Below are 17,269 nucleotides of genomic sequence, written 5' to 3'. Positions count from 1 at the left end.
CAATGTGAGGGGAATTAGATTTTTTTATTTTAAAAGAACAAAGGTCTCTCTCTCATACTTATGCCAGTGTGATCATCCTCCCCTGTGCCAATGTTGGCACAGGGGTGCTTAAGATGCCTACCCCTGGTGCCTACCCCTGGTGTACTGTATTCTAAGATCAAGTTAAGTTGTTCTCGTTTAAAACGCATTGTTTGTTAATAAGTGTCGAAGAATTATAACAGGCCCTCAATAGAAAGAGTATGGAAACAGCCTCCAGGCATGTCTGCAGCGTTAGGAGGAGAGTTCACTTTTTACTACTGAACATCCAAGATAATTGAAAAGATAAAGGAAGTGTTTAACAGACCTTTCCAGCAGAGGGATCGGAATGAAAGGCATTTTCTTTTGACAGTTGAGCGGTAACATCACTGTGTGTGTGTGTCCTCATCTTTGTGCCACTGTGTGTGTGTGTGTGTGTGTGTGTGTGTGTGTGTGTGTGTGTGCGTGTGCGTGTGCGTGTGCGTGTGTGCGTGCGTGTCACAGTGTGTGTGTGTGTGTCACAGTGTGTGTGATGTGTCGCAGTCATTAGCTACTCCCTGTGGGAAAGCTTTCTATTTTGGAATCCATGTGTTAGCGGTTACCATGGAATTTGTCACATTTTCAAAGATGCAGTACGAATGATCTCGACGTGTATGAAATGATGTATGAAATGAAGGTATAGAAGAAGCACGTGTAGGATCGTATGGTCGTTGGCGGGCAGAAACCTTGTACGTCTAAAAACGTTACTTTTCAGGAAATGGGGGAGGGGCAAAACCTGTGTTCCAGTGGATCTAGTTATTTAGTCACGAGATTCTGTCAATATTTTCATTACTTCATATTTATAAAAACCCACAGAGACACACTTAAACACTTTCACCCAACAGTAGCTAAAATAGCTCACAAGAGAGCTTGTAGCTCGGCTATTTTCGCTACTTTGGGATGACGCAATTAATTTACAACAAAGGAGAAAATAGAATAGAAATACGGAGATACAAGGTTTGTTACCGACAGCTGCAGATGATGAGCCAACATTATGGATCCTGGCAAATGGCCAGCATGTGGTTACCACGGCAACCACGCCGGACCCCATCACTCTCGGCTGTGATGATGTTTTGAGAAACCGTCTGCTTTCTAAAACGTCTCAGTCTTGGTAATGGCTTCTTTGATTGGTGCCATGCATAAATGAATAAGAATAAGTCACACATTTGTGATTTAACTAGAATCCATAGTACTTCTGGCATCCATAGATCTCCACGGTATTAACCCATTAAAACCAGGAAAGCATCTGTGTGACCACTTTATTATTATTCAAAAGTAGCAGATATACAAACTCATAGTGAGCTTGTAGATCTGATATTTTAAAAAGATCTTAGAAAATGTGTGCAAACCTTTCAATATATATTTTAAAGCAAACATTTTTGCTTCTGGTACAAAATATTTTGAGATATGGTGGTGGTGGTCCATGGCCAATATATATATAATTTATGGGGGTCCTTGACATGAAAAAGTTTGAGAACCACTGACATAGAAACCTACGTATTTCAGAAAACTGTTTTAAAAGATTTGTAGTGTGGAAAGAAAATAAACAGACACATTTTAAACGTAATCAACCCTGCAGCTTCATCATAAACATATGTTGATGTGACAAAAGAAATCTGACTCATAAACTCATTGTCATGTATTTATTCACACATCCCTCATTATTTTCATTTGTCTCGCTAGCTCGCCTTCACAACTCATTTAATCAGATACCTTGGAAATTGTGTTCATTTAAATTCCAACGTGGTAGATTTGACTAAACCTAGCATCAAGTTACTGTATAGCATCAGCCGCAGTTGTCTCAGGGGGGAATAAAAATGTCTGTGTGCCTAAATGATGCCTATTATGCGATTATACTGTGTACTGTAAATTAAGTATCTGCTAGTATATACTGTACTGTTATAGCTTGAATTATTTTAATTATAAGTAAGGGCGCTGTTCTTACTGAGCTAGGCTACTACTACTAGTAGAAATATTTCTACTGAGTTATATTAGCTTGACCAGTAGCATGTCGTTAGTCTCTTGTGTCAGTCAGTAGTATTGGAAAGAGAATTGCACATATGTGTAAATGTTATATGGAGGGTTCGATTTGCTGACCGGGGTCCAAACCTCTGCTTTAGTTTATGGCCCACTCTGTTTATACCTCCTTATCGCCGGTGGTGGGGTTAGGTTTTATCCCTGCTTCTCACCGGACTGAATAAGGGGATGAAACCCTACCTATGCTGATTTTATAGTTATTGTTTTCCAGATCAGGATAAAAACTAGAGCTGGGTAAAAACAGCCAGTGCGTGCGTATGTATAGTAATTGTGTGCATGCGTGCGTGTAACGACCCCTAGACAAAGCTGGTGACTGCAGGGATCCTTCTCTCTGCGGTCTGTAATTAGCCAGCTCTCTGTTGATAGCTGGAGGTATTGATGAGGTACAGTACTGATGTAATCACTGTGGAGAGAGGAAGCATTGATTCATGTTTCTGCTGTTGATACTTTTGAGGAACAGTGGGGGGGGGGGGGGGGTTGCAGAGGGACCAGGGAGCAGACCAAGTACAGATCTACAGTAGTTTGGTGCAGAGGGACCAGGGAGCAGACCACATTGACGATGTGGTATTTAAGTGTAATTTTATTTCTGCCTCTTGGCCAGTTCCCACTTGTAAAAGAGACGCAGTCTCGACGTGTTTTTACTGGTTAAATAAAGGTTAAATAAATAAAATAAAATGTATACATCTAGGATGTGTAGACCTTGATATTTTTCTGCCAAAGAGAATGACGTTGTTTCAAACTGATGCCACCAAACAAGTGATCAATTCATTTTTCTTTTGCTCGTGCGTGAGCTGAATTGCTATAGCCAAGCCTCAATAACGAATGTGTCTAAGTGTTGCATCTTAATCCTGTACAGTGAGCAGCCAAGGGGAAAAGCCTCCAATGACTGCCATAAAGCTATCACAGCGTTCCTGCCATTATCTCTCCTCCCCGAGAATAGATACGCATGCATGCACACACACACACACACACACACACACACACACACGCATACACGCATTGCATAGAGGCTGGCAGAGGTGGAGGACGGGCCGAATGCCGTGAGAGATAAGACTAGAAGAGTCTAGGCAGATAGACATAGCTCTTGGTTGCTGTCAGGCAGAAACCTTCTATCTCCATAATTCAACTTTTAGTTTTTCTTTCTTTTTCTTTTCTTCTTTTTTTGTTGTTGCGTAAAGCCATTTGTCATGGTGTCATACTACAGTGTTACACAAAAGTAATGAATATCTATACAAGCTCATAATGCATTGTGATACGAACCCGATATTTTATTTGTATTTATTTTATATTTTTAAAATTTTCTTCCTTCTTTTTTTGGCGGGGAGGGTGAAAGTGATTGAGTGTTCAGTGTATCTGTGGGTTTTATCAATATTGAACCAATGAAAAGTGATTGACTATATTTAGGCATTTATAGCAGACACTCGCAATCCAGAGCGATTTACAGTAAGCAAGGTGAACACGAGGGAATACATCAAATGCATACAGTAGGTAACTGTAATATACTGTAGACTTGGATCATAGGTAAACCAAGAACCTATCATCAGTCTAAACAGTATAATATCCCAAGATTTGTACATTGAAACTATACAAGCTATAGAATGGCAGGTCAACATAATGAACGTGGGATCTGACTACATAACATCTAAATGTGATAGTAACACTCACAGTATGTTTTAACAGCGGCCGACACATCGCCTAATCGAATCGCCCAGTTGCTCCTCCCACTTTTCGACTAGTCGCCGGGTCCCATTGACAAATAATGCACTGTTGCCCGCTGTTACTTAAAACGTACTGTAACAGTTTTGGATGTAGCGTACATGGTTAGACCAGCGCTTCCACACAAACCCTTGTCTCTGGGGCCCATTTTGACCTGAGATCAGATTCAAAAAATGACCTGACAGTTTTCTGTCAGTCGTTCTTCGATTTTTCTAAAATAGCAGACCTACAAGCTCGTAGCACGCCACTCGGTGGCGTGCTATGAGCTTGTAGATCTGCTATTTTTCAATAGCTAAAGCATAACATAATGCTAACAACAAAAGGGGTTCCCGACCAAAATGGGTTAGACCAGCGCTTCCACACCTTTTCTGGATCAGGCCCCGCTTGAAGATCTAGAAAGCATTCACACCCCAAACATTATAGGTTAGAAATAAGCCACAAGCCTTGCTGCCCATCTCTCTGTGACATGTAAACAATGGCGCTAAGTCCCATACCCTGAAGGGATGGGTTCAAATACACACAGCTTTCGGTTTCAGAGTGAAACCGAAGTCAATATCTGTAGAGGGCGCAAATCCACGGGTTCATGTACTTTTTATTTGCATTGTAATCCACATAGGGGGATTTTAGATCGCCTCATATAAGAACTGTGTTTGAAAAATAAACATGTCATCCCGGAGTTTCACTCATATGGATATGAATAAGCAACGAACTGAGAGAAAACGCTATTGTTACTGCTACTGAATTAGTTACATTTTCGCTAGAAACAGACTGTATCATATACAGTATGAGTGACTGACGGTCGCAAACGATACAGAGACACCTCCCTGACAATAACGCAGAGACAGCTTGTTTATTTTTGGACCACAATGATTATATGAAACGATTTTAAGATGACCCCATGTTATTCTCCATAGAGAAATTACTTCCCTGAACCAGGCAGAACCAGGGGATGAGCGAGTGACATCAGGACTTCGGCGCTCTATAGCACAGTGTCTTTAATCTCTTGTCAGATAGGATAGCATAGGATAGGTACGGTGGGACCAAACATGGTGTATTTCTGTTTCCTTCCTAATCTCCTATTACCAATCTATTTCAAATTCAGTGTGCTATCATCTGTAGTTTCTGTGAAGAGAAAAAGGACAGGTAGGGTAGAGCAGGAGAGGAGATAAGAAAAATAAAAGAAGACAATGACAGTTTATTTCAATTACAGTATGTTCCCGTTCATCGTAAAGCCTGCTATTTCTACTGTATTTTTTTTTGCGCCTGTGTCTGTGATTGATGAATGAAGTAGAAAAAGCTGATGTATAGAGTGTAAAAAACAACAAAGAGAAATGACAAGGAAGGAAAAAAAAGAGGGATGGATAGAGAGCGGAGTGGAGTGGAGGTGTGTGTGTGTGTGTGTGTGTGTGTGTGTGTGTGTGCGCCTGTGTGTGTGTGTGTGTGTGTGTGTGTGTGTGTGTGTGTGTGTGTGTGTGTGTGTGTGTGTGTGTGTGTGTGTGTGTGTGTGTGTGTGTGTGTGTGTGTGTGTGTGTGTGTGTGTGTGTGTGTGTGTGTGTGCGCCTGTGCGTGTGTGTGTGTGTGTGTGTGTGTAATGGAGGGTGAAGGAGGGTGAAGGAGGCTTTAAGGCAGAGTGAGACTCTGCCAGAGGCTATGGGTACCCTTTGTTCACGTGCACTCTGATCACGTGTGTGTGTTCTCACCAAGATACAGTGAAACTACACCGCCACACCACTGTGAGACATGCTTGAAGAAAACAACACACAAAACGGTGACCATTATTTTGACACCATTATCGAAAGTATAATACGGCAAAAAAAAGCCAACGGCTTTGTACTGATGCATGAAATGAGTTCATGTATGTCCACGCACACAATGGTACAAGATAGTGTGGGATATACCTGAGGATTAAAATAATAATTAGTAGGCTACAATGAATAGCCTACAAAATAGCACTCTACAATGTGGCACATTGTGAGCTTGTTGATCTCACCACCATAAACCACCAGCAAACAATATCCAGTTTATTTTGCCGGATAATGTTGAATAGGATGCTGGGGTTTAGCTGGTCAACGGACTAATGAATGGTTTTACATGCATGAGTTTTTACCACTTCATCACTTGAAAGCAGTGCGGATGCAACGACAGGCCTGATGGCCTCACACATTGAGGGAGTGATGGAAGAAATAGTTTATGATCTGTATATAAAATACTAATTAATCAATTCCAGCAACCGAGTTTAGATATCTCATCTGGCTACTGAAGACTACCTCGAATGCGGGACGTGTGGGTCAGTATGACTCAATCAGTAAACAGAGGTTTTAGGACTGTGTTCAGCCATGAACGGCAGGCAGCTGCTGTTACTTATTTTGTTAATACAAAATGTATTCTGTTTCACACCATTGTCAGTGTCTTACACTATCTTTCATGTATTTTGTTGCTTCAGGTGCTACTGTCTGGACTGATTGGAGTCGTGTCCTGGAAAAGACCTCTCTCTCTTGTGGTGAGTAACCTCCAGAAGTATCACCCTTAATCTGCCTAACTTAATTGGCAGGTGTAGAACTGACCTTTTCAGGTAAATGGTGTGTTTAAAATAAATATAGAACTGGCTATTATAATGTAGCACGCTTGTCAGTGGAAGATAATGAGGAACAGGTACTTATTTTACGAAGGACAAATATTCAATGTGAAGTTTCTCTGCAGCCTGCATCACTTCAACTCTGATTATTGTGGCTTTACATGTCAGGGCAGCATGGTACTGTGTAACTTTATCAATTCATCTCAGGAAAGATGTAATGTTTTCTAGACAGGGGCATGGAAACTCCCAAGGATATATTGTTTACTAAAACTACAAAAAATACATAAGAGTAGAAGAAACATTTTAAAAGGTATTAAGAGTTTGTGACTAAATTATAAGTACATTGGATCCATTGGAACCAAACCCATTTCCTGAAAAGTAAAGATGCAAGATCTAGATCTGCTTTTAGATCTGCTATTCTAGTTATACAGCAGCTTCTACTTCTGTAGTCTCAGTTTGAGCAGGGAACAAAATGGTTTAAGCCCACTCATCTGTAGTCTCAGTTTGAGCAGGGAACAAATGGTTTAAGCCCACTCATCGTGTAATGTATGCTGACTCTCGGGAGCCCCAGTCAAAGTATGTTAGTTCATAGTAATGTATCTCTGCCTCGTGTAAAGGCTCCAGGGAATGATATTCTCACATGATGGAGTCTGCAAACCTGTAATTGACTGTCGTGTCATGAGAGACCGAGACAGAGAGAGAGAGAAAGAAATGTGTATGTGTGTATGTGATTACTATCGTAGAAAACTTGTATATCCAAAATTGTTACTTTTCAGGAAATGGGAAAAAGTGTCAAATTGATCCAATGTTATTATTTAGTCACATGCTCTTTTCATTGGTTAAACATTGGTTAAATATTTATTTAAAAAAATCACACCCGTGTGAACTGAGTGGTGCAACTCCCCTCTCCCCCTGCCTCTCTCTCTCTCTCTCTAGCAGGCAACAGTGCAACACTATCTCTCTCTGTTTCTCTCAGACATTGCTGTTCCTTGGAGTGGTTGCACCACTCAAAAAGAAACAACAGACACTCTTAACTAGCTACTTTTAGCCTACTTACAGTATATAGCAAAAATATACACGCTCACACAACTCATGAGCTTGTAAGTTATTTTCACAATTTTTGTGTGACACTGTAGTATAGACAAAGTAGTGCATTAACTAATTTACTGCCAGATTTATTTCGCCCCCTGTTCACCCCTGCCACGTCTTTTCAGAGCAAGCTCTTATTTTGAAGACCAAAAACTCACGATCCGTGAACCGGAAGTAAAAACGTCTATTAAAGTGAACCACGATTTTAGTGAAGCTTGTTTTGACCAATCTGGGAAAACAATACGAGATAAATGGATTAAAAAGAATCAGTTAACATTGGAGGCAGTGGACGGAGGCAGACTTTTTCAATTCCGGTTCATTTCCTGTTTATCGAAAGCCTAGCAGCCGAAAGGCATTCATATGTTGCATACGACCGCGATCTAAGACGTTTTTGGAGCTGTGCGTTTAAAAACAAAATACAATTTTTTTTGGTCAAGAATCAGTTAATTTACGGAAAAAACATCAAAAGTTGAAATCTATTTGGCGATACAACATTTCTGCCTGACAGCAATGCTATGCAAAAACCTAGACTGCAGTGCGTAACAAAGCATAGTCCTCATACATAGCACAATCCCAGTAATTGGAACAGTGACAGCGGCTCTGTTCTAATGACAGCCCTCCCTACAGTACATACAGTGCATGTGTATATTATGTGTACTGTACATGCCTTTCTTTTCCACTTTTGGTCATTATTTTTTACGTCACTTTTATATCTTGTTTCACCGCATTCGATTTTTCAGTCTGACAATATAGAACACTGTCCAATTAAACTTGGCGAGAATCTCCTTATAATCCTACTTGGATAGTCTCATTCATCATTGAGTATACTCTGTGGAATGCCTGTTTTAAAACCTGCTAGCAGAGAGGCCCTAAAGATGCCAAGGTCGGTCCATCCATCACTTATGTCCAGTGCTTGACATAGTACTCGATTCATTGATATACTGTTGCTGTCTGTGGGTCAGTTTTTTTGGTACACTCTACTTGATCATAGTAAAATAGAGCAAAGTCTCACGTAATATACACATCCTACCCGGGTCGCATTTGTTCCCCCCATTTTGAATTCCCATTGACTTGTTTTCTGTTAATCGCGTCAAACTGTGTTCCGAATATAAATACGTGATCCTGGCGGTTTAATTCACTCATATGAATATGAAGAATCTACTGATGGCAAGAAAACACTAACGCTGCCCAATAATTTACATTTCCCCCAGAAACAGACTCTGTCAAATATGAGTGGCTGACTATCGTAAACGATACAGAGCCAGAGTTGGTTTATTTTTGGAGTGCTGAGATCGATGCTTGGTTCCCAGTCTTTGACCCATTAACACACAGTGAGCAGAACCTCCGGGGGCAAACCCCCATTTGGGGATTTGTCGGTGAGTGCCAAAAAAATTAGGTGAGTGGATAATTAGCACTAAAATCTTGCTGTGTCAATTCGGCCTCATTCTTATTTCCATCTTGTTCATTTCCATGCAAAGAAATACATAATGACAATAACATTATTACAATATCTAGATGTGCAGGAAGTAGGAACTACTGTACAAATGGTAAGTATGCAAGTGGTGACAAAGCGTAGAGAATAATGAAGATGATAATGGAAGGCACAGAACAGCTTGTTGAAAAATTACAGACAATCAAAAGGATGAAAATGAGGCGCACGCAGTCACGCACGCACACGCACGCACACGCACACACACACACACACACACACACACACACACACACACACACACACACACACACACACTACACTGTTGATTAATCGTGATGTTTAACTGAAATGTGCTCTTTTTCATGCTGTTATTATTTGTTTCATCAATTCAATATTTCATTCAGCGAATGCCAAATGAGAGTTGAATGCAACCAGCACAGAAAACACAGCAGGTATAGAGCATCGCAGTCCTGCCCCCTTTCATGAGGACGAGCAAATTATTTGTTTGGCCCAAATGTTTTAGTTTATTGTCATGAATCGTCACTATCGGGCTTAAATGGCACTTCTGCGTTGCTTTCGGGGCTCGTTCCTGCAGCATCGCAGGCGTGCATTTATGACGTTAAACCACCCCCTCTCGTGTACTATTGCTTAAATAGTCACTCACCGCCATGTATTTCAGGTAGAAATCACTTTTCTCCATAGACATTTCAGAATATCTAAGCGTAATACATAGCCAACCAGGCCCCCTGGGCATCAAAATGCGAAGGTACAAGACTGTGTGGGGACTGCCCATAAGTCAAACATCCCGTTGCGGCGGGTTAAAAATCACCTGTGGCTCCCGACATGCATGGCTTACAACTACTGTGTGCATATTTTGAATGAAGGAACTGATTCTCCCATGAGCCATTGCACATACCTTTCCATTGATTCCAGACAAAACAATTGTTTGGCTTCCTTTTTTTACTTTAGCTTTATTATAGCATTTATATTGTTAATAGTGTTGTAAAATAATGTAGTTGACTGGTAGTGATTCTGATTCTGTTGTATGATGGCATTGCACGGTAAAAATAGCAGATCTACAATTTTGCATTGCATTTCATCGCAACGTATGAAACGGAGGCGGATGTAACCAACATCTGCTACGGGGTAGCTGCAGCATCACTGTAGCATGCCGTGTACAGTACATGACAAGCTAGTACTTCTGTCTAATTCTCTATGCTGTGGTGAAAAAATGACACGCAATATGTTGCTCAACTAAAATTCACTTTCATCTGATTACATTTTCTAGAAAATCACGTCGACATACTGTATTGTCAACTTTTCAACGATGTAAAAAAATACTTTTTTGGCAGATGCATAAATTAGGTTTAATAGGATTATGCCATTGCCAGCTGGACATTTTTACGCCTGGCATCACTGTCGAAAAACCATCTGCCAACAGTGGGTGTCCAGATGATTCATCAGAATTAGTGTGTGAGAAGTTGCGCAAACGGACAAGGCGTGACCTGGCACGGCACAAACAGGGAGAACCGAATATATATATACAGTATATTCAGGTCTGAACGCAGCTTTATTATGTCCAAAAATGTTACATGGGGGGAAATGCGTTCAATGTATCCAATGTGGTTATTATTTAGCTCTTGTTAATACGTTTCATTGGTTAAATATTTAGAAAACCCAGATGGACAATTTAACTTTAAAAAAAAATCACACCTGTGTGAACTGAGTGGTGCAATCCCCCCCCCCCCCCCACACCTCTCTCTCTCTCTCTCTGTGAACTGAGTGGTGCAATTTCCCCCCCCCACACACACACACACACACACACCTCTCTCCCTCTCTCTCTCTCTCTCTCTCTCTCATTAGCAGGCAGCAGGCACATCAATACCCCTCTCTCTGTTTCTGGCGCCCCCTACTGGTATTAATAAGTCACATACTCGTGCTCATGACCACTGATACAGGTACACAGGTACACGGACATTGCTGGTTGTAGGAGTGGTTGCACCACTCAATAAATAGCAAAAATAGCAGATCAACAAGCTCACCGCGTTGTATCGCGATTGTGACGCATTGTGACTTTTTTGCTACTTTTGTGTGACACTGTATGTACAGTATGACAAAGAGCATTCATTTACTAAACAAAGAAATAAGGTTTCTAAACGAGTAGCATGACAGCGATGATAAGTATTGTTTCTCCCTTACTGTCCCCAAGAAGTCCCAAAAACGTGATAGCATTTAAAGGGAATTATTTTCTGCCTGTGAAAGAGCTATTTGAAAACATATTCCTCTATCCAGCCGAGACTACATCGTTGATTGATGCCGAGGCAAGTTTACCCCTATTGATATGCACCAAGCCAGGAGTAGGATGAGACAAGCTGCAGTGTACTGCTTTTTCATGTCAAGGATGCTCAGATTTGGAATATTATCTTTTGAAACACAAATCTTGTATGGGGGGTCCCTGCTGGCACAAAGTCTTACACAATATGTGACTGTTGTGATGGATTATGTGTTCAGAGGTAGGAGGGGGGGGGGTTAGATAGAGGGGGAGAGAGACATAGACACACAGTGACAGAGAGGGAGAGGAGAGAGAGAGAGAGAGAGAGAGAGAGGGGGGGGGGGGGGAGAGAGAGAGAGAGAGAGAGAGAGAGAATTACGAGAGAGAGGGAGAGAGAGAGAGAGAATTACGAGAGAGAGAGTTCTGGCCTAGTAAGTCCTTACTTGACGCACACAGTTTGCCCAACTGTCTGCTGCACCATTGTTTGTTGTCGTTGTTCCATGTCAGACATGAATAACAATCACTTATTGTTTGTTTGAAATCATTATAAGCAACCCTGTCTCCAGCTTATAAATTATGTCTGATGTACTTGCAGGTGTGTTTGTCCCAAGTTAATGTATTCACTGTCACATAAACAACTGGCTGTACCATATGTGGTATATCTCTGCTATAGCTCTGAATAAATGTAACCTGGTTTCTATCTACAGCGGGGGTTCCTATGTACACTTTGCAGTGTTCATTGTGGCTTCAATCAGCACAGATCAGGAGACAGGATAGTTCTCCAGTGGTGGCATCCTTCACTACAGAGTGATGTGTTGGTCTGTTGGATGCTCCCATAGCATGGTTTCAGAAGGTGTCCATCCGATTATAAGGCTAATCTATGCTTCAGAGAATGGATCTTGCGGTTAAAACACCCCCCAAAGATACAAAAAAACAGTTTATAGCTACCACTGTTGGGATTTGAAAACAAGCAGCCTCTGTGAGGAAATGAGTGGAGCGAGCATAGGCGACTATTGTTTTGTACTTTACTTGTTTTCTGCCTACACACAATAGCCTATAACTCTTTCAACCTGCTGGGAATTGTTATAATAATAAGATACAGTACTATGGACTGAAGGCGTTTTGAGTTCATGGCTGCCGTTGCCATGAACTCTTATGCTAGAATACTGTACCTGAGGGAAATACAACTGATTAGTGTTTGCAACCATTTTAAAATATAACATGTTGTCAGTTCTGACGGTTGGTGAGCTTGACATACAATTAAATGTAATTCAAAGGGGATTAAAAATATGTTTACATTGCCAAAGCAAAAAAGTTGAACAAAAGTACCGGTAGATCAAAATTTGCGTACAATTGTCAGAATCTCCAATAAATCAATTTCTATATACCAAGATCACTACCTCAAATACAGGAGTATAGGAGTTCCTGGTGGAAGTCGCCGTGTCCCCCGGCCTGGGATCAGATGGTGTCTGTGCTGCAGTGGCTGCCCACGCAGGCCTCAGCCACTCATCTTTAAATATAATAACTCATTTCTTATCCACCAATTTAAGATAATGTCATTGTGGTTATAGAGCCTGCAGTCATCTTCTATTGCCTTTCTGGCTTTGAGCCTTCCTGTACACGAGCAACCTATTGTATATACTGTACTACCACTGTCTCTGCATACTGTACAGATGAACAAACAGAGAGACTGCACACAGACAGAGATACTGTTCACAGACACCAGTTAAGCCTTTTTGTCACTGCTGGGCAGAAACCTACGGTGTCTATGGTTTTTTGGAAAATTAATGTAAAGTGTATGGCAGCATGATCATATACTTAAAACGTTACATTTAGATGCCATTGGAACTATTTGTATTACATTCTTTTTTAAAGATGGAGTGCCACCATTATTTTCCACCCTAAAACATGATCATCAGGTATTATTACAATATAAGGGGGAAGAACCTTTTCCAAAAAGTGTACAGTATTTGTTAAAATCATGCTTTTATGTGGACACGCCCACCAGTTCATTAAGTATGCCTGGTTGGTGGTGATGGGTGGTGATCCACCTGAACTAACTGAAGCCGCACCCGCAGCTGTAGTTGTATGATAAAGGGGGAGGGGTTAGGGGAGGGGCTGATAGTGTGGTGTCACTATATTACGGTTTCTTCATTGGCCCGTTTGACTGTCAAGGGTTCAGCCTCCAGGAAGAAATCCTAAATACAAATTGCACATAAAAACAACTCCAGGGTGTCTAATGAAGTACTGTCACCTCATAGACACATGAAAAACTGGAAAAATAAAAAAATGTGGCACTCCATCTTTAAATCAAAAGTCATTCAGACACAACACAGAAACAACTAGAACTGCACTCTGTCAAGTGCATACTTGCTTGTTGCACACAAGTAGGCCATTTATGGCCTACTTGCAGAGCTTACAAGCAGAGCGTGCAAGTACTGTAGACCGCTACAAACTTTCAAATCTCAGCCTCTCTGTGAAAGAACGTTTGCAATATTGAATTATTAGGTTTAGCTATTTGCTTTTGGAGGAAAAAAAGTAGTATTTAAGAAGTATGGTAATGACACCACTGTTATGGCAGTGGTGTCAGATTACATACATGTATACATAGGGGCATTACCTTTAGTCCACCCGACACTGTAACATGTCATCGTTACGTCACCACCAATTATACCCTGGCATTGGTACATATATTCATCACGTAATATGCTCATATGTCTATATATATGTATATGTCTTTTGAGAGTTGATTAGTGGTATACTGTGGTTACTCGGGTGGTTTGATACGTATGTCCCTTTAATCCACCCGACACAAAAACATATCATCATTACGTCACCATCGTAAACCAATTATATACCCTGGCATTCATATCTTCATCACGTCATGGGACATACGCTTCGTAGCATGACGGAAAACATACCTGCACGGTCTGCTTCCGTATGTCCCGTGCCAGCATATGACGTCATATCATATGCTGCTAAGGGACATATACGCATCGTAGCACCTGACTGATAACATTACTTGCACACTCTGCTTGCGCAAGTAACCACTACCCGCCCCGGCGAGAAACCCGGGGCGGGTAGTGAGAAACCCAAGGGACCAGGGGCTTGCTATGCGTCACAGATCCCTGGACCCCACTTTCAGAACAGTAGTCTAGTCTTATATATAAATCTACATGAAACACACACACACACACACACATACTGTACATACACACACGCACACACCTTTCTCCAACAGCATGAATGATGCTCCTGTCATCTCCAGCAATTATCCAATCACCATGCATAGTGGTGGATCATTGTAGCGATGATCCTCCCCGTCGCCGTTCTGTCACACTTTATGGCATTGTAATTCTCCATAGTCACATCCATACCACGTCCCCTCCTGTCTATTGATTTAACATAGTCTTCTGAGATTGAGGGTTTCGCTTCAATCAAAATACATTTCATGATGATCTTATTGTGTGTGTGTGGGTGTGTGTGTGTGCGTGTGTGTGTGTGTGTGTGTGTGTGTGTGTGGGGGGGGGGGGGGGGGGGGGATTGGTGGCGGGGTTGGGGTTCGTCTATCTCTGTCTATAATCTGCATTGTGATTCCAGGAACATGGCTTCCATTTGGCATAGTGGATTCCATATGAAGTCATTGAGTCTGCTGATCCTTATCTCTCTCTCTCTCTCTCTCTCTGCAGTTTCTGTCTGCTAGTCAATGTGTCCGTTTGCATTAGAGCCTATCTCCTTGTCCTCCTAGTCCTGCTGTAATCTTTGTTTATATAGAGGGTATGCGCGTGACATCATCATCATACCCGGAAGTTATGCGGGAATGCCTACTGAGTGGCAAAAAACTACTTTTCTGGCCTCGACACATACATCCAAACAGAAAAGTCCTATCTGATTGCATTAAACAACGTTAAACGACATTAAACTCACTTTGCCATGTCACTTTGTCGCTCGATTTGCCACTCGATTTCCCATTCACTTTATGCATGCGCATACCCTCTATAGTCTATATAGGCTAGTACTGTATGTGTGTGTGTGTGTGTGTGTGTGTGTGTGTGTGTGTGTGTGCGTGCGTGCGTGCGTGCATATGAATATGTGATTTATAGGGACCTACTGATGGCTGGACACTTCCTGGGGATAAATCTTCCTGAGCCCCCAGGGTCAGGTCACCACAGGGCTCTAAGTTGATGAATGCTTATCTCTCTCACACACACACACACACACACACACACACACACACACACACACACACACACACACACACTGTTCAACTCACTACTGTGTGTGACCACGAGTGCAACAGCTGCTCCTGTTAACACCCCTCCTGAGAACACACACACACACACACACACACACACTGAACAATGTTCAATATACACAAATCACTGACAGGTAATAAACATCAAACCCCAGGCAGGCAGGCAGGCACGGCTCAGTGTTCTGGGATCAGATTAGCCTCAGTAGCAGCAGCAGGACAACAACAGGCAGGCAGGGCTCAGTGTTCTGGGATCAGATTAGCCTCAGTAGCAGCAGCAGGACAACAGAGGGAGGCTTCATGAAGCCTTCATCTTAAGCACCCATTGAGCCAAACACACCATTAATAAACATTAGTGTAGCAGGGGAGAAGAGGAGGAAGAAGGGTGGCACAGTGGTAAAGTACAACGCCACCACCGCAGAGTTTAACTGGGAGTTAGAATCCACCGCTGTGGATCTGGCTTTGTCCAGCGTCCAGCGTGCTTTCTGGTCTAGAGGGGCGGGCGCGCATGGAGCAAACGCTGGAGAAATATTGGTTCACCGATCAGCGCCCCCCCAGCAATCCCCCCCCCATTACTTATTCATGTAATACATAACTAATAGGACAGAAAGCACAAAGAGGCCTGGGCCATGGCTCAGTGGTCCAGGCACCTTTGCTGGTAATCCAGTCTGGCAGTGTGCAGCGGGTTCCACTCCCGATCCCGATGGCCTTTACTACATGTCTTCCCCCCATCTCTCTCCCCATTTCCTGTCAGCCTATATACTGTCTGTACCTCCATTAAAAAATCACACCCGTGTGAACTGAGTGGTGCAACTCCCCTCTCTCTCTCTCTCTCTCTCTCTCTCTCTCTCTCTCTCTCATTAGCAGGCAACAGTGCAGCACTAATACTATCTCTCTCTCTGTTTTTGGCACAACAGCACCCCTACTGGTACTCATAGTCATATACTGGTGCTCATGGCCACATAGGTGAACACATACTGTAGGTGAACACGGACATTGCTGTTCCTTGGAGTGGTTGCACCACTCAAAAATATATAAAATAAAGGCATAAAGAAAGCACAAAGAGGACAAACTCTAGGCTTTACTGTACTGTACTGTAGGCTGTGTTTAACTGGTCAGACGTTCTTTCATATAGGCTGGTCCCAGAGTGGATATTTTCTCGCTGTCTTTGTTCATATCTGTGCTGTATTTGATGGGGTGGTGCTGACATGGCGCATAAGGCAGTGTACATGGGGGACAATTAGTGTGCTTCTGTGTTTAAATTAGCTGTGTTAGTATAATATACATACATGCTGTGTTAGTATAATATACATACATGCTGTGTTAGTATAATATACATACATGCTGTGTTAGTATAATATACGTATACATGGTCATTGCACAGTGTCCTTCTTGGCTTCCTGACAAGCAAGCAAGTACAGACATTTTCCATTATCCATCATAACAATAAAATAAGTCACACCTTAAGGCCACATGAAAGGCACTACCATATACATATACGTGAACTACTTGGACGCAAAAATGAGTGGGACGTGCTGTACATACATGTACAGTATGAACACTATTCTATAGTCAGTCATCCCTTACAGCCTAAGGGATAAGGGAGTTACGTCATGGTGCCTAAGGCTTAGGCACCATTCACTGCTGTAATATGCTGCTGGTGCTTTTTACAGTTTCTCACACCTGTGAGTCATCAGTTCAGTTATCATCAGTTTGGTCATCCCCAAAGAATATCGTTGCTGTCGGACAGAAACCTCTTCTCTCCATTTGTTACTTTTTGTAAATCAATGCCCTACTACTTGACCATACTACTACGGCATCACACAAACCTTTACTTGGTAT

At 42.0% G+C, this 17,269-nt stretch overlaps 1 protein-coding gene across 1 annotated transcript in view; it reads left to right on the top strand.

Annotated features, from left to right (window-relative positions):
- Positions 1-17,269, top strand: part of fam189a1 (family with sequence similarity 189 member A1) — a gene marked incomplete at both ends in the record, with an annotated part of 109,112 nt that overhangs the window by 41,071 nt on the left and 50,772 nt on the right. The window contains one exon of the mRNA XM_080763131.1: positions 6,251-6,307. Coding sequence (XP_080619257.1) covers positions 6,251-6,307 — 57 coding nt within the window. The remainder of the gene's footprint in view (positions 1-6,250; positions 6,308-17,269) is intronic.

The sequence above is a fragment of the Protomyctophum bolini genome (assembly GCF_963924005.1).
Source record: "Protomyctophum bolini genome assembly, chromosome: 1".
Lineage (NCBI taxonomy): Eukaryota > Metazoa > Chordata > Actinopteri > Myctophiformes > Myctophidae > Protomyctophum > Protomyctophum bolini.
This window is presented reverse-complemented; position numbering and strand designations above follow the sequence as displayed.